The sequence below is a fragment of the Prunus persica genome, chromosome G8 (genome assembly GCF_000346465.2).
Source record: "Prunus persica cultivar Lovell chromosome G8, Prunus_persica_NCBIv2, whole genome shotgun sequence".
NCBI classification, from domain to species: Eukaryota; Viridiplantae; Streptophyta; class Magnoliopsida; order Rosales; family Rosaceae; genus Prunus; species Prunus persica.
In genome coordinates, this window is record NC_034016.1 from 21099079 (window position 1) to 21117662 (window position 18584).

At 36.8% G+C, this 18584-nt stretch overlaps 3 protein-coding genes across 3 annotated transcripts; 2 read left to right on the top strand and 1 right to left on the bottom strand.

The window, feature by feature from the left end:
• Positions 4586-10001, top strand: LOC18767978 (ARM REPEAT PROTEIN INTERACTING WITH ABF2). The gene is made up of 19 exons (XM_020569593.1): positions 4586-5075; positions 5210-5370; positions 5766-5932; positions 6019-6139; positions 6224-6298; positions 6398-6492; positions 6642-6717; positions 6823-6930; positions 7329-7457; positions 7564-7632; positions 7781-7840; positions 7965-8088; positions 8335-8474; positions 8727-8790; positions 8903-8982; positions 9142-9206; positions 9314-9431; positions 9519-9643; positions 9730-10001. Exons 1-19 carry the CDS (start codon positions 4817-4819, stop codon positions 9824-9826), a joined length of 2133 nt encoding a protein of 710 aa, XP_020425182.1. The 5' UTR covers positions 4586-4816; the 3' UTR covers positions 9827-10001.
• On the bottom strand, positions 11448-14001 carry LOC18766805 (cyclin-P3-1). Its single transcript, XM_020570142.1, has 3 exons — positions 13636-14001; positions 12088-12495; positions 11448-11963 (listed from the first exon to the last, which is right to left on the bottom strand). The coding sequence occupies exons 2-3, from the start codon at positions 12486-12488 to the stop codon at positions 11711-11713; spliced, it is 654 nt and encodes a 217-aa protein (XP_020425731.1). The 5' UTR covers positions 12489-12495; positions 13636-14001; the 3' UTR covers positions 11448-11710.
• Positions 15244-18582, top strand: LOC18768555 (RAN GTPase-activating protein 1). Its single transcript, XM_007201103.2, has 2 exons — positions 15244-15584; positions 16629-18582. The coding sequence occupies exon 2, from the start codon at positions 16640-16642 to the stop codon at positions 18266-18268; it is 1629 nt and encodes a 542-aa protein (XP_007201165.1). The 5' UTR covers positions 15244-15584; positions 16629-16639; the 3' UTR covers positions 18269-18582.

Sequence of the window (18584 nt, forward strand, 5' to 3'; positions counted from 1 at the left end):
CTTAGTGAATAACCCACTTGATTAAGACCTAAGCTACTCATAAAGAGGGAAAGATTTTTACTTTTTAGTGAATAACCCATTTGATTAAGACCCAAGTTATACTTTTAAGAATCATATCCATTTCCATCATAACAAGCATTGAGAGAGACCCCCTCCTTTACTCAAAGGACTTGTAATTAAGTTGTTAACATCAGTTACCTCTGCAGGCGAAGTTATTTATATTTGAATCCTCCTCGTCAATATCGTTTGTGTCGAAATATTAACCCATTAAGGAAGATCATTAGATATATTAGTGATTATTATTACCTTATTTCTGTCAAAGTACCAGATGATATGTGTTTATGCATGAGGAATTGAAGGTGAGGCTCAGGGCTCCACCCACACCATTAACATCTCTGTTTAGCTTTACCTGCGACTGTCTGATCAATTTTAACCAGCCTGTGCAGAAGGACACCTAAATAAATAAGAATAATCCTTTTCTTCTGACCTTCTCCTTTAAATCTGTGAGCAACCACTGCCATTATACTTAAACAAAAAACTGGGAAAAAATATCTCATAAATTGAATGTAATAAATATTTGTTTTGTTAGAGAGCAACTCAAGATAAATCTTCCGATACCATTTTGATTGCTTCAATGAGCTAATTTCAAATTTATAATTATTCAGAGGGGCCAGATATAATATAAATTGTCTTCTTCTTCTTGTTGTTAATTATTATTGTTCTTTTTGTTTCTTGTGAAAGTACATGAAAACGCGTATGATCTTGGCCTTGGGTGGTAAAAACCCTGTTCAAAACGGAAAGACATTAGATTAGTTCAACCAAATCAATTCAGTCATGAACCAAACCAACCCAGATTCATCGCAACTGGTCCCTGCTTGGTTTAATTCATTTACCTCTATAATAACTCGTTTATGCAGACCTTATTGGTACAATTTAATTCATGCCCATACGCTGATGTCGCTCTCTGTTTGTTAGGCATTTCCTGTGGCGCCTCACTTCAATATTATTGGAATTGGGTGGTTGTTTCTTGGATGTTGATATTTTGAGCTCCCATATGCATTGAATATTATCTGTATCATTCTTGATGCTTTCTCGTTCTTAGTATTCAAGAAAAACTTGAGTGGGAGTGAATGCATGCAAAAAATTTGATCGGATGACTATTAAATACCCTCTTATCCTCGTTACAAATTCTTTTGAAAATATGAGCATAAAGTCTTTCATGAGTTATTAACTCAATATATGTCAAGTTTCGTTGCCGACAATCTCTTTTAATGGGTAATCTATAAAAACTAAGAAAGGGACTAAGACCTCCTCTGTAAGTCTTCGAAGAGACCTCGATATGCTCTGTTCTTGAAATAAGGTTGCCTTCCTTCCCCCTAAACTTTTGTTCATAAAAAACAGAAAAATAAAAAAAAAACAAAAACAAAAAAGAAGGGAAAGTGATTAGCATGCAGGATGAGAGCAGATAGGTCTCTGTGATTAGGCCCAGACCAGATCAGACGGTGCCCATTCCTCCATGTTTCCAGTCCAGATCTCATGTACACGTGTGCATCTCGTGCATCTCTCTCTTTGGAACCCTCGGTACTATTCAATCAAAAGCATATAGATTGCGATAAGATATTGTCTGCTTGGTTTTTACGTGATTATATATAAGCTCCCCCACTCATTTCAGTCTTTTTGTCTTCTTCTTCTTCTTCTTCTTCCGTCTACAGTATCACGTACGACGAAGCAGCCTTGTCGTTGTCTTTACATTTACTTATTGGTCTTTCCGCATATCGTCTTAGCACTGCAATCCCTCTGCTTCATAATCAATTCCTTTCTGAATTTGCATGCATGCATGTGTATGGGACGGACGTACATGTCGTACGACACATCACACCACATCTCAAGCCACAAACCAATTCAATCCTCATTTTGATGATCAAGTAGTCGGTCGTTGATTTTTTTTGAGTTTTGAGTTTATAAATGGCATTATCCGGAGTATAGGAAAATACTTACCTCCTTACATTTAACATCCGTTTAAATTTATCCTTTTACAATTTTAACGGATTATTTTTTCATATGTACGTCACACTGTGATTAATCAATAATGAATATATATATATATATAATATTTTATTAAAAATTGCATAGGGTTTGTGGTAATAATGAGTGGATGTAAATCAAACCACTTGACATAGTAGAGACAAAGTACTTGTCATCCAAATTCCAGAGGAAGTGATTGATGGATATATGGATGGGGTATATTTCCAGCCTTTATACTATATATGTTGGAATCTCTTACTGCAAGTCCCAACTAAAATCCGAAAAATGCTTGATTGATAAATAGTCAGTTTTATGCTAGACGGGCGGTTTTGACATGGTGCAAGTAATGTTATTGTAAAGGGCCGTCTTTGAATTATTTTTTTTACTTTATATTTTTATATACCGTATAGTACATTGACACAAAAGTGTACTTGATAGAGCTTGTTTCTAACACATATCTCTTGAAACAAAACTTTTATTATTTTACCGACCACACTAACATTTAACTTTATCAAATAAAAATATATAATTGTTAAATCTCACGACCGCCCTAGTGGGCGACATTAAAATTATAGCATTTTTATACATAAACCAAATTAAAATTTGCAGAATCAGTTGTCATGAGAGATTCCACAAGACAGAGAGAAATACAAGACCCCACCGCCACAGATAAAAAGTGAAAACCCCACGTTTAATTTGCTTTCATTTCCTCCCATTTCTTTCTTTTGTGCTGTCTGTGTTTATGCAGAGATTCATATATATATATATATCTATCTATCGATGCAATGGTCTACTGGTTCTGCTGAATTCCATGTCTGGATATCTTTGGGTTTGTGGATTCAGCTTTCATCGTAAGGTGGACATGTGGCTCACATGCATGCGATGGTGCCTGGTTGACCACCACAATACTCAGATATGTGCCTTCGCGTGTGCACATATTTTTATGGTGCAACTTTTCAAAAGTTCCAACAACTAATTTCTTGAGTCAAACCATTGACGTTGAAATCATTAATTATATGAGTAATTACTTTAGATTTAATCGTACGTACTCATGATCGAATCGACTGTGGGGGACTGTGAAAAGATATCTTCTCTGGATTTCAAGGACAAATTCTTAATTACATGCAATGCAGCTTAATCAAGGACTAATTAAAACTTAATTTCACCTAAACGATCTTTAGATCAGCTTCTCAAAGTAACAACATAAGGATGAAATTGGTGGGATTGGAGATGGATAGAGATCTCCCAACTACTATACTGCAAGTGCAGTGCAGGGTACAGCTAGCAGTAGCTAGTACTAGATAGTACCGTCCTGTCCGACTGTATTTGAATTTACCAAGGACCCCTACAAATTAAGTTGGATTGTTACTCAACAGTACATGCCCTGACATGGCAACTAGCAATGCATGAAGTAATAATAGTGTTCATGGATCGCATGGCTTGGACCTTCTTGACCCTTCAAAGTTTGAGGATCAAGGGTACTTCGCTAGGTACATACAGTATAAGTTATTTTGTATTTAAATCGCGCGTAACGTGCGTGATTAAAAATTGTCATCTCAGACACTAAGGCAGAGGAAATTGTTAATAATTAATATTGTTAGAGGACGAACATGTGTGGCCCCTTGTTCTACCCATACGGTGTAGATGAGAATGAGGTTGACTTGTTTGTCATTTATGTGTTGGCAAATGGAGACGACAAAACTCTTGAGTCTTGTGCTGTGCAAATATATTATGGGAATGGCTGGTTGTGAGCCTGTGACTGTGAGGGAATCTGAGGAGTTGAAGGAGAGTGAGAGCTGATGGTGATGTTAATCATCGTGTACTCTCTCTTGGGAACCACACGGGAAGTTTCATCACTCTTTGTTTAGTGAGTGAGTGAGTGAGTGAGTGAGTGAGTGTGAGAGTTTGGTGCTCCGCCGACAACCCCACTCCACTCTAAACTGAAACAACATCTTATTACTGCCACTAATATTATCCTATTAATATAAGAGAAGCCAAAGCAATCGATACCAATATAATAAACTTACATTAATAAAATAATATTTATTACGGGACTCAACTTTTTTTATTTTATACTGAAAGACAAATAAAAAGTGAATATTAAACTGATATCATTACTAAGTTACAACAACATATTAATTTTTAATGTGGGTCCTTAGGCGGTCGCTCACTTTGCTTATGATATATACAACCATTTAAGTACGATTGATTAAGAAGCGTGTAGCTTAAGGGGTTAAAATTATGCATTTAAAGTTTTATGTTCGATTATTCCTTCGTAACTTATTCTTTGTATAAATAATATGTGTAGTGCCGCCAGACATGTAGTACAAATCAAAATTTGGAGATGGTGCATAAGAAAATTTACAACAAAATATCTAAATTATGCTAAGGTGTTAATAGAAGCCCTCAAAGGAATAAATGGGCTAGAATGGGACCCAATAAAAAAAAATGCAGCCCATTTAATCATGGGATAAAAAGAAAGAAAGGTAGCCCAATTTGTTTAATTTATACCGAAAGCCCAAGGTAATTAAAAGGCCTGGCCCAATCTAAAAACAATCAAAATCAGACATAAATGATAAATTCACGATGGCGGGAGCGCGCCTTTTGTTAACGAATCTCAAACCTTATTTGGGCGGGAGCTCAAATTTACTTGTCAGATATAAGTATCGTCACACCCACATTTCACTGCACACTTTACTCTTTTAGCGCTAATAAATTCCGAAAACCACATTCTATTTCCCAAACTACCACCCCCCTCTGCCTCGCCCAATTTACCCTCTCTGCATCCTCCATGGATCACTCTCAGAAGCGAACCGTCACCACCAGACGAGGCTTGAAGCGGAAGCTCGAAGAAGAATTCAGAGAAGACGGGCCTGAAAATGAACCCGATCTCAACGTCCCGGCCGTCGAGCCCCGAGACGTTTGTGAAGATCTGGAAAGTATGATTCGCCGCCGAGTCCAAACTCTCCAGTCCACCTTCTCTTCCTCCGAAGCAGATCGCCTCGCCGCCAAGACTGCCACTCGTGCCATCGCTTTAGTCGCCAAGAAAGGTAGCGTTTTTATTATTTTTTTCCACGGCTGTTCTTGTGGTTTTCTGGTTCTTCATCTTTGATTGAAACGAAAGCGTGTGAGATTCTTGGGGTTTAGGGTTTTTAATTTTGGTCATTTGGTAATTTGCTTGCAGAGGAACATGTGAACCTCGTAGTAGAGTGTGGAGCAGTTCCGGCTCTGGTTAAGCATCTACAGGCTCCGCCGCCAGAGAGAGGAGGCGATAACAGTCCGATTCCGTACGCGCATGAGGTCGAGAAAGACAGTGCTTTTGCGCTCGGGCTTATTGCCGTTAAGGTAATTTAACACTCTGTATATTCTCTTTGGCTGTGCTTGCTTTATCATTTCGAAGTTCATCTTAGAGTAGAGGAAACAAAGGTGTTTTACCTGTTTTTGTATCAATTTGTACTATGTGCAATCAATATTTTCTGATCCTGTAAATCTTATGAGGGTTTTAATCATCTAGGGCATTAATATTATGCAATTCTGAAACACTAACTTGTGGTTCTTCTTCTTGTTTCTCTTCTTTCCATAATTGAGATATTGGCATCAATAAAACATGCCCTTCAGTGCATAATAGATGGTTGATCTCTTTGTAGGTAGCTGTTTCTCGTTTTGATTTCAAAGGATCTGTTTGATCATTTCTTGTTTTCTAATTGATTGATCTTGTTCTATGTCTTCATGTTATAAAGCTGGAGCATCAGCAACTCATAGTTGATGCTGGAGCTTTGCCGCATCTTGTTGATCTGTTAAAAAGGCACAAGAGGGACTCAGCACCAGCTGATGGTGTTATTAGGAGAGCTGCTAATGCAATCGCTAACATTGCTCATGAAAATAGCAGCATCAAGACCCGTGTCAGGTGAGTTTATTTCTACTTTACTGATTCTCATATTAAATAAATATCAAGTATTATTCCTTCTTATAAGTTATATCTTTGAAATTCAGGATTGAAGGTGGAATCCCTCCTCTTGTTGAGCTACTTAACTTCTTTAACACAAAGGTACAGATATCTGCTGCAGGCGCCCTGCGGACCCTTGCATTTAAAAATGATGAAAACAAAAATCAGGTACCTAAGTTTTCCATGTGATATGGTATATGATTGATTTAGACATCTCTAGTCTGCTAGCTAATTTGAATTGCAAAATTCCAGATTGTAGAGTGCAATGCTCTGCCTACCCTGGTACTAATGCTTCGATCTGAGGATGCAGCTATGACGTTTGAAGCGGTGAGCTCTGAGTTATATTTGATATTTCCTCTCTCATGTCTTGAGAGTTCTAACACCACCCTTCTGTAAGCATGTGTTGAACTTTGTGGGGTTTGTCAGGTTGGAGTAATTGGTAATCTTGTCCACTCATCCCCAAGCATCAAGAAATTAGTTCTTCTTGCTGGTGCTTTACAACCTGTTATTGGATTACTCAGGTAATTCTGAACTTTACAATTGGTTGATATTGTAGCATTTTCAATTTTCCTGGATAATCATATTGTTGCTGTTGTTGTCGTTGTAATCTGAAGAATATGTTCTAGTTTTCAAACAATTATATGTTCTTTGTTCATTACTTTATCGACAGTTCCAGCTGTACGGAGAGTCAAAGAGAAGCTGCTTTATTACTTGGTCAGTTTGCTGCAGCTGATTCAGATTGCAAGGTGGAATAGAAAACCATTTTGGTTAAATCCTACCTGTTTCATCCCCATCCCCTTTTCATATGATACAGAATTTTATTTAATGTTATGAAGATCTGGTTCATGCAGGCACATATAGTTCAGAGGGGTGCTTTAAAACCATTAATTGAGATGCTTAAATCACCTGATGCGCAGGTTAGGGAGATGTCAGCTTTTGCGCTTGGGAGGTTGGCACAGGTTATTATTTCTCTGATTCATCATCTTTTTCTAAAAATGTGTATATGTAGAAATAGCATAAGAGGACAGTCGTAAGTGTCATATTGGTGACTGGTTGTTATACCGTCCTGGAAGTCATTTTTACTTTTGTTTTTGTTCCTATATTTGATAGAAATCCTTATTAAGTTATGGTGCTTTCAGCTTGTTGTACTTGTAGAATAGGGAAAGCTTGCAGTATACATGGGCATGTCTCCTTGTATTGCAAGTTGAATATTTTGGTAATAACGCTACATCTCTTGTTGGGTGTACTGTCATGTAGCTACTGCCAACTTTGCTTGCTTTTGTGATCATAATCTTTTGCTGTTATCTATTTAAAGGAATTTACAGCTTACTAGATTCCTAAATGATTCTTACGTTAGGACATGCATAACCAAGCTGGCATTGCTCATAATGGTGGTATAGTGCCTCTTCTCAAGCTTCTTAATTCAAAAAATGGATCTCTACAACACAATGCTGCATTTTCTCTTTATGGTCTTGCAGAAAATGAGGTACAGTTTTCTGTTCCCTGTTTAAGTTCAGTTTGTAATGCAGTTATCCTTTACTCATCATTTATTCTTGTACAACAGTGAGACTAATTGGAGATTTCTTGTGTAGGATAATGTTGCAGCTTTAATTAAGCTTGGAGGTGTTCAGAAACTCCAAGATGGAGAATTTGTTGCTCAAGTAATTTTTTCCCGTTTTCTTTGAACCTTTATATGGTTGTTTGTCTATTGATTTTTAGTTGGCTTTATAGGTCATGAATTATTTTACCCCTTATCTATTTCATCATAGTTTTGTGGCCTTATTGTATTGTAATATTTCATTCGTGCAGCAAACTAAGGATTGTGTGGCAAAGACATTGAAAAGATTAGAGGAGAAGATTTGTGGACAAGTGAGTTTTGTCACTTTGGACAGTCTTTTTCTTTTGGCTGTCCAGTGATTGCATCTTGTGCTGATTTCACTTGATATGCTCAATGTAGATTGTTCCAAATTCCTTAACAGCTTATTCTTCACAGGTTCTAAATAATCTATTATATCTGATGCGGGCTGCGGAGAAGCCTGTTCAAAAACGAGTGGCTTTGGCTCTTGCTCATCTTTGTAACCCTGGTGATCAGGAAACCATTTTTATTGATAACAAAGGTTGGAATTTTATCCATTATTAACAGCCAGATAAGAGCATAGTAGCATAAAACATCAAAAGCTTATCATGTGTGCATGCTATCATGCTTGGTTCAGTGTGGGCTGCTTAAAATTGTAAACCGAAGTGCTTCAACATACAAAGCTTAGTCTATCAAAAAATTTGGTGTATTTGCCTTGATGATATTGCTAATTTCACCACATATGGTTCCAAGAATTTGATTTTTTCTGCAAATTTGTTTCTTGCAGGATTAGAGTTGCTTTTAGGGCTTCTCGAATCTCCAAGCCTGAAGGAGAAACAAGATGGTTCTTTGGCCTTGTACAAAGTGGCTACAAAAGCCACTTCACTCTCCCATTTGGATCCAGCTCCTTCATCACCCACCCAACAGGTTTTTAATTTTGTGTCCAATCAGTTCACTTTAAGTTTGCTAGGGGCGCAATATAATCTGGAACGCATATATTTTATTTTGAGTGGATATTAGTCTATTGAACTCATATTTACAAGACTCCCTGCTGGCTTTGAATCAAGATTTACGGATTTCTATACCAGTTTTCTAAAATACTTTTATGGGGTTGGTGAGTGTGATACTTTGTTCGCTTGGATAATCAATTCTGATATGTTTGACATGATCTATTTGCAGGTGTATTTGGGTGAAAAATACGTAAACAATCCTACACTTTCTGACATCACATTCTTAGTTGAAGGTGGGGATTATTCTTTTGCATGCTCTTTTCTATAGTTCAGTCACTTAATACTATAATGATATTTTTATGTTACTGTACTGTAATAAATTCGTATGCTTTATACTACTATCAGGTAAACGGTTCTATGCCCACAGAATTTGTCTGCTTGCTTCTTCTGATGCATTCCGTGCCATGTTTGATGGTGGTTACAGGGTAAGAATTATTGGCCTTTTCCACTGATTGATGATCTTCTGACTCCAATCCTCTCCTATTGTTTTTCTTTTCTCAACAGTGATACTAAAAATGCGACAGGAAATCAATTCCTTTAACTGATGAATTATTTTCTAAACATATTGAAACAATGTATTGCAGGAGAGAGATGCTAAGGATGTAGAGATTCCAAATATTAGATGGGACGTTTTTGAATTGATGATGAGGTAGGTAGTTCTGCCTCCTTTTTGTCTAAGAACTTATGAGTAAATTGCTAAATAATGCACCCCAGTTTCATCCCTAATAGTTATAATGGTCCTCTGTCTGTTGCTAGATTCATATACACAGGATCTGTAGATGTCAAATTGGATATTGCTCAGGATCTCCTCAGAGCTGCTGATCAGTATCTTTTGGAGGGTCTCAAGCGCCTCTGCGAGCATGCCATTGCTCAGGTGGGTTACCTATTAAAGTTGTTCGATGGTATTACCCTTGTTTTCAGTTTGGTTTTAGTCTGATTGCTTCGTATTTTCTTTCTCAAGAACATCTACGTCGAAAATGTTTCGCTCATGTTTGAGTTATCAGAGGCCTTCAATGCCGTGTCATTAAGGCAAGCATGCATTCTGTTCATCTTGGAGCAATTTGACAATTTGATTACCAAACCATGGTAAGTAGTGCATCTCTTTCTCTTGCTCTAGTTGAATCTGTGTCCAGCATTATAGTGACTTGAAATGTTGTGATGAATATATTCAGGTATCCCGGACTGATAAATCGTATTGTACCAGAGATCCGCAGATTTTTTACTAATGCACTTACAATGCCTATCCAGGCAACCTCGCAGCAGGCTTAGATAGATGTGTAGCTTAACCCTAGTTTTTTTCCGTTATATCAAGATTGAAGAGCAAAAATGTATAGAAAGTTGTAGCTCATTTTGTCAATGTTGATACTACAGAAGTAACTTCTGCTTAGTCTAATTCTTTTTTTGTGATTATGTAATGCAAAGTGCCCATAAGTTTTAGCAGTAAGTTTCATCATTAATTTTCTGTATTGATCCTCGGATTCCGATTCTTTAAAATGTGTGAGCTGAATATCTGCCACAAGATAAAAAATAGGGAAGAAAAAAAAGTGCTTCGCTAGCTCTAATTGTATTTTAAAAAAAATTTAACACTGTGAAGAAATTGTTATGATATTTGAGTTTAGAATTTTTTTTTCCAAGGAATGAATCATAATTAACATTACACCAAATTGTCAATGGGTCGTGTTTCATGAAATTTTTAATATCTACTGTACAATAATTAAATTTCAAAACCCTAAACTAAAATCATAGCAATTGAAGAGTTAAACTAAGAAGCATAAAAATGTGGAATTTATTCCAAACAAAATTGGCTTCTCTTTGCGGCTTAGGTTGGATTAGCTTATTTTATTTATTCCAAGGCAAAGGTGATGGTTTGATGATACAAGAGAGGAGTTGAATTAGCCCCTAACTGTATTTTGCTGTTATGGTCTAATTTTAACCGACAATAGATAACGGGGTTATTTCAATTTATTGATTGAGATTCTATGTTATTTACAAAATGTTCAATGTTTTCCCTAAAGGAGTTTAAGTGTTCTATTTGTGGAATCAAGTTTATTGCAGCTTCTACGTTACTTACAAAATTGCCAGTAGCATTTTAGGGGAAGTATAAGAAAGGCCTATATGTCTGGGAAAAAAAAAAGAAAAAAGAAAGGCCTATATGAAAACAGAAAGAAAAATCACCCTCATAAGCAAATATATGACAGTAAAGGTTTTCTACGACGGTTTTGGCTTTTTATCTACGGTTTTCGACGGTTCTTGAACTTTTAGTGACAATTGGTCTTTTGCAGCGAGAAAAACCGTCGATAACGGTTAACCTTTACAGCGGCTAAGAAAACCGCAGCTAAATATCGCAACAGAATTTTAATTTCCTTCTAGCCCTGGACTCAGTGATATTGGGTGGCGCAAAAAGAGCAAAAAAATGTTAACAACTCCTTTTCAATCTCTTTATAAGTATATACGCCTATTACATGAAAACAGTACTAAAATTCTCGTCCAATTTTTTACTTGAATACATGTACATGTCTCAATGAACTAGATGGGGTAGCAAAACAATTCAGTGCAAGTTTTCACTGAAATGCTTTGAAAAACACAAAAAAGAGTAATAAGGTTCGGTCTTAAGTAATAACCAATCATAGAAATTAAGCAACAAACGTCAACATTTAGGTAAAACAATGTTGTTTGCTAGCTCTAATTGTTTTTATTATTATTTAACAATACAACGAACAAACAAATTGTCGTTTATGATATTTGAAATTAGAAATTTTTAAGAAATATGACTGATAATCATTATCGTCAAAGACTGTCGTTTGGATTGCTGTGCTTAAAAGTCTTTCAAAAAAAACTTTTTTATTTTTTGTTACCTACCAAAGTGTTTGATAAAGTATTGAAAGCCTGCTTACTTGAAGTGGTTGCAAACTTGCAACCAACCACAATGGAAAACTCACTGCACACTCTTTCTTACCCATAAAGTTGAATAATCTGTTTCTTACAATTTGAGAAATAGAAACCAAAACTCTGCACAAAACGAAAGTGAGATACTAAAGTTATTGTTCATTGAAGTGCTTTTCGTGGCTTACAAGCCAAACAATCAGATACTTTTTAATTCAATCGCAATTCAGAAAAATCGTGTAATAAAACGTTGAGATGATATTGGCATTGTCATCTTGCAACTGTAGGAGCACAAGTTGAATCGTCTTTGTTGGACCAATTCTCTTTGATCCCACAGGCTTGGATCAAACGTTCAATCTGGAGCCCTGCAGCTTCCTTTTCCAACTGAGAACAATATCTCTTAAATGTCTCTATGCTAACTTGAAGCCTGAAATCTATAGTAAACAAGAACTTCATTTCCAACCTATTCAACTCACTTGTGCTCACTCCTCCTACTTTGGCATAGTATGCATTGTTGAAGAATCTGCAAAACCATGTTAAATGCTTATTGTCAGAAGCTGGTGCTGAAGGGAAACGGAGAAAAACCATTACGAAACAATTTCACTGAAAAATGATCGTGTATATCTAATTCTGAGAATAGTACTTACGCGTCATCAATAAACTTCGCTGCTAGCATTACACCTGTTATCAGAAGCCGGTGAATATTGAAAGAAGTTAAACGGACTTCTGTGCACTGGATAAATCTGTCCACATAGATCTGTGCAACAACGAAGCATGATGGGCTACAGCCAGAGTATTTAAAGATGCGATCAATATATTGCCGAATGCTCAAAGTGGGTGCTCGTAAACCATGAAATATGGTCATGACTTCTTTAATGTCCGTTGCCTCCAATAGCATCTCATTCTTTTGAACACATCTCTCAAGAAGTGATGAGAGAGGTGACAGAACCCGAGGGATTTTCATAACTCCTTTTGCCGATTCCCTTAGCCCCAATTGGCAGTAAACATCCGAGCCTACGTTTTCATTGTCAAGTGCCAAAGTTCCCATATTTGACCTGCAAAGTAAAACAATATTTACAAAAATGAACTAGTAAGCTGGCATGCCCCTGCATTTTGTAGTCCAAATCCAATACATGATAGATGCTCTACAATTTTTGGTATGACAGGAACTTTCATTGAACACACAATGCAGCATTTGTGGTACACATTGTGAAGGACTAAGAAAAGCAATTCTTGGGTAGTATTCTAATTTGCATTGAAAATACTAAGACAAAAGTACTAAAGAGCATTTTTAACCAAAAAAAGTACTAAAGAATGGAAGTTATATTTAAAATACTACACCATCAGAATATCATCGCATTCTGGCAGCTTACCATAACATGCAGGGGGCTTTAAAAAAACCTTCTCTATTCGTGTTCCTCAAATATTTCTAAAATTGATTTATAAATCTTAAAAATATGCTCCTTTTATTCACTAAAGGTATTGAATACTGTCTAAATCTAGATCATTCAGTACAGTTGTGGCTCAGTTCTACTTCTTTTCAGGACTTTTTCTCTTAAGATTCTAGGTTTTCCTCATATGATACGAAACTCATTTTCACTTTTGGCATTTATTATGACTTAAGTAGATCTATCTGATCGTATGTTGTATTTCAAGATTGTAGGGATGGCAATTCATGCACAAAATTGCTCCTCCAAAAGAATTCACAGACCATTTTCACAAATGGAAACCTGTCTATTGGCATTGCTACGCGCTACATTGATGTCCTATCTGCTCATGAACTAACAGTGAAAATTCCTACTAAAAATATGAACTTTAGCACAACCAAATGTGCAAATAGATGAAGCAGATACTGATAAATCATCAAATGCTCCACAAAATGAAGCCCATAAAAAAAAAATCTCATAGAAGACAAGGATTTGAAGTCATACAATCAATTATCCAAAAAGAAAACAGTTGGCAGTAAGTAAAAGAATAGAATTAGACAGACCCAGAACAGTAAATCAAGAAATTCAACAAACTATGAACAGCCCACATCATATCTGACCAGGAAACAGAAAAAGGATAAACCTTTTTTCATCAAATCCCAACCCAGAAGATACAAGATCGAAATTTCACGTCCAAATCAAGAAATGGAAGCAATGCAATAACATATAAAGAAGAAGATTACAAAGAAGGATATGGGGATAACTTACAGAGATCCTTCTTAATAAGGAGCTATCTTTATTGTCTTTTCTTGTTGCTTCGCCCACATGAAAATAAGCACAAGGAAAAACAAAGAAGGTACACTGAACACACAGACCTCACCATCTTAACTCTTGGAGTTCCTTTCTTCTCTCTGGCGCCATATCCTCTTTTATGCACATTTCTGCTGCATAGAGTCAGAGAAACAGAGAGAGAGAGGGAGGGAGAAAAAGTGCTTTGCTTTCTCTATGAAATCCCCAAGACCAAGGCTACTCTTTACCTCTCTCTCTCTTCACATGGAAGATCTCCTCTTTTTTTTTTTCTTCTTTTGTTAGCAACACAAGTTCATACTCTCTCTGGCTCTAAAACAAGGTGTCGGCGTGTACTCCTCCACGCCAGTTTTTAAATGAAGAGTGGGCAAGGACTTCTTATTATTCTTGCCTTCTCGGTGGTTAAGTGGGCCCCCACCCAAACCACCTTTCTTTTTCTTTTCCACCGCAAAGCAAGGGATGCACCTATTTTTTCTAAAAATAAAACATGATTTTTCAATTACTCTAAATTATTATAATTTATCATAAATAATCAAATCCGTGTATAAAAGGAACTAGTATAAAAGGAAGGATACGTTAATTTAGGGGATTCGAAATTAAGCGCAAGGGAACGAATACACCTAATCACATTTGCGTTAATTAGCCTCGCATCCCAAAGAGTCATTTTCTCCATAAAGATTAATAAAGCTTAGATATGAACTTCTGAATGGTGCAAGATCCTATAGATTATATTAATATATTTACCTGGCAAAAAAAGAAAAGATGATGTACATTTCTTAATTGCTTACTTAGTAATTAATATATATGCACAATGTTTATAATTGAGCAAGAAGTGACAGTCTAACTTATGCTTGAGCCATCTGAAATCCATTATGCCATCCTCATATTTTTTCCTTATCGTACATGATTAGCATCATTGTGCATATTAATTAAGAGTATCCTTTACTTTAAAAAAAAAAAAGAATAAATCCAAAATTCTTAAATATTTTATTTTTTCCGTTAATAATGCCACAACATAGGGCATGACACCTTTAAGTGGGTCACTTGTGATGATAATAATGCCGCAACCAGAATACATAAACCCCAACAATATTTTATTTATTTATTTATTTATAAAAATGAGTAGAAAGGTGTGGATCTTGATTAATCCCAATTGTTAATCAAAGTCCAAATAACGCATTATTTCAAGTGCGGTGATTGGATTTTCTTCCTCTTTTTTCTGTCTTGCACAGTTGATTTGACCACACCATATACTTAGTTCAACTAAGAAGCAATTATATGAATTCTTGAACCTGTCCAAGTTACAGCTGGCATCTGTCTCTTCCGGCGGCATTAGAAATTTGGAATGTCATGAGCAGCTAAATTTTGTCGGTCGACGTCGATCCAAATTTATTTATAGTGTGGGCCAAATTAAGGGCCCAAGTCCAATATCTAAGCCCAACTCTGCATCCAAGGCCCAATTCAAATGCGACATCGCCGACATGGCAATGGCATGACCAAAATCGTAAATAAGTGGAAAACTAGGGGCGTTGGTTTTTGTTCGGAGAAAAAGATTGCGTCGTAAATTCCACGCTTCGCTCTCGATTTTTAAAAGTTGGAAGATTTGGGTGTGTTTTCTCATGATTTCCCTCCAATTCCCAATTGCCCCCGCACGCATTCTTTTCTTTTGATTTTTCTAATTCACTGTGGCATATGATGATATGATTGCTCTGAGCCACACACTCTAAAACCCCCAGATTCGATTCGTTTCCCAGAAAATTTTCATTTTCCCGGAAAATCTAAATACTCATCCAGATACACAAGTTTCCTTTTACTTTCTTATCCCTCGCCGTCCCTTTTTGCTCTTCAATTTCTAGGGTTTGCTTTCGCTCCCTTCTGTTTCCCGAGAACAGAGTCGTGATTTGCTCCAGGTAATGTATTTCTTTGTATAACTCTGTATATTTCGAGTGTAGAAAAAGAAATGATGATCTTTTTCCATTTTGGTGTTTGGATGTGCGGTTATGATTGAGATGTCGATTTTTATTTTCTCGCTGTTTCTTAAGAGCCAAACAGGGAAATTTGTGTTTTTTACTCTGCAATTCTAATGTTAACCGAAGTGACTTTTAATTTCCTTTGATCTATGCTATTATCTTTTACAAGATTTAGCGTTCTTTTTATATCCGACGAATCTTTAATTTGTCTTCACAAGAATTCTGAGTTAGATTTCTGTTTCGGAATTGCAACTTGAAGTTTTTGTAATATATTCAATGAGCGTGATACGATGGTTCAACTTAGGTACTTTGTAAAGATAAGTTCTTGTATTTTCCTGTAAAGAAAATAATAAATATTTATGGTATTCTTGTCATATATTTGGTTTGCAATTTATATTGTTGCTTTTGGTGATAGTGGACTTCTAGACCCGTACCAGTAGTCAACTGGATGAACTTTCGTCACATTTCTGATAAAAATGTTCACGTGAATTAAGAGTCTATCTTTTGTTGCTCTAAGGAATTGTACAATTGGATTTTAAGATACTTTGTCAGGAGTTCAAAAGTTTTAATATTCTCTGGGTTTTTCTTATCGTTTGTGTGTTTTTGTAAAGGACCTGCTGTTATGCTTATCTTTGTGTGGATGGAGGAGGGTACGCCTCACTGATATAGTGGTTTTGTATTCCTGAAAATTTTCCATTTGGAACATTACAAGTTTTGAATTTGAACAACCATGTTTAATTCATATTTCTTGTTTCGGTAGGAGTATATTTGATGGTAATTGCTAGTGGATTTTTATTGATATTGCGTTCCAAATTACTGCTTGAATCACTTGATTTTCTGTGAATGTGGTCATTTGACTTGGAATGATTGGTTATTTGTATTTTTGGTTGTTGAGATCACCTTGGGTCGCTTCCCTTTCTTACTTTTAAATGTAAATGTGCTTTGATCATTTTAGTTTATTATAAATTCGGTGAATGGTTCCAGGTCACTTTGGCATGGATTCTCAAGCACAAGCTTTCCACCAGCGCTCAGTGTCTATCAAACTATGGCCCCCAAGCCAGAGCACCAGGATACTGCTTGTAGAACGAATGACCAAGAATTTCATCACTCCATCCTTTTTGTCTAGAAAGTATGGTCTGCTCAGTAAAGAAGAGGCCGAGGAGGATGCCAAGCAAATAGAAAATATTGCTTTTGCAGCTGCTGACCAACATTTTGAGAAGGAACCATATGGTGATGGAAGTTCGGCAGTTCAAATTTATGCTAAAGAGTCCAGTAAGCTTATGCTGGAAGTTCTCAAAAGAGGGCCCAAAGTAAAGGAACATGGAGAGGTGATGCAATATGAGAACGATACTGCTACCCATGGAAGTGTCTTTGATATATCTGGGAGTCGCCGGTCCTTTATTGATTCTGAGGAGGCCGTGGAACTGTTAAAACCATTAAGGGATCATGAAAAATTGTATACCAAGATATGTTTTAGCAATAGAAGCTTTGGTCTGGATGCAGCCCATGTTGCTGAGCCAATCTTAACATCTATCAAAGATCAATTGAAAGAAGTAGACCTGTCAGATATTATTGCAGGAAGGTCAGAAACAGAAGCTCTTCAAGTCATGAATATATTTTCTTCAGCCCTGGAAGGATGTGTTTTGAGGTATCTCAATCTTTCAGACAATGCCATGGGTGAAAAGGGTGTCAATGCATTTGGGTCACTCCTGAGGTCACAAACTAATTTAGAGGAACTTTATTTGATGAATGATGGCATATCAGAAGAAGCTGCAAGAGCAGTTTCTAAGTTTATCCCATCCACTGAGAAGCTTAGGGTCCTTCACTTTCACAACAATATGACTGGAGATGAGGGGGCAATTGCCATCTCTGACATGGTGAAACGTTCACCTCTCTTGGAGGATTTTCGTTGTTCTTCCACAAGGGTGGGCTCCGAAGGGGGCATAGCTTTAGCTGAAGCACTTGGGACATGTTCCCATCTGAAGAAGCTTGATTTGCGTGACAACATGTTTGGAGTACAATCTGGGATTGCTCTGAGTAAATCTCTATCTGCTTTTGCAGATCTTACTGAAATTTACCTGAGTTACCTTAACTTAGAAGATAAAGGAACAGAAGCCCTTGCCAATTCCCTCAAAGAGTCTGCACCCTCACTTGAGGTTTTGGAAATGGCAGGAAATGACATTACAGCCAGATCGGCTGCTGCTTTAGCAACCTGTATAGCAGCGAAACAATTCATTACCAGGTTAAACTTGTCTGAGAATGAACTGAAGGATGAAGGTGCGATTTTGATCAGCAAAGCAGTTGCAGAGGGTCATGGTCAGTTAACTGAGGTTGACTTGAACACAAATTCCATTAGAAGGGCTGGAGCAAGGGCGTTGGCACAGGCTGTTGTGCACAAACCTGGGTTCAAGTTGCTGAACATAAATGCTAATTTCATATCGGATGAGGGTATTGATGAGGTAAAGGAGATTTTTAAGAATTCACTGAATGTGCTTGGGCCTTTGGATGAGAACGACCCTGAAGGAGAAGATCTTGATGAGGAGGTTGAAGAGGACGCTGATAATGAGGTTGATTTGGAATCAAAGCTTAAGGGCCTTGAAATTAAGCAGGAAGAGAATTACTGATACATGCAGTTTGCTGCCTTTTGTTAATTTGATTTAAAACTTGTTCAGATTCCAACTTTTCTGATTAGCTAGATTGTTTCCATATGAGCTATTTCAGAGGTTTTTAGCCATGGTGAAATAGATCGCTTGTTGTAGACTAGGCTCATTATTTGAAACATTCAACATTCGAGAGTCTAGCTAGTTGTATGCTCTCGTGTCCCTGTTACTTAAGTTGCTGGCAGCCAGTTTTCTGGTTATGTATGCAAAACTGGGTCAGCTGAGTAGAGTACTGGTTGAGGTGCATGGCTACATATATTTTGAATTCATATCTCCAATT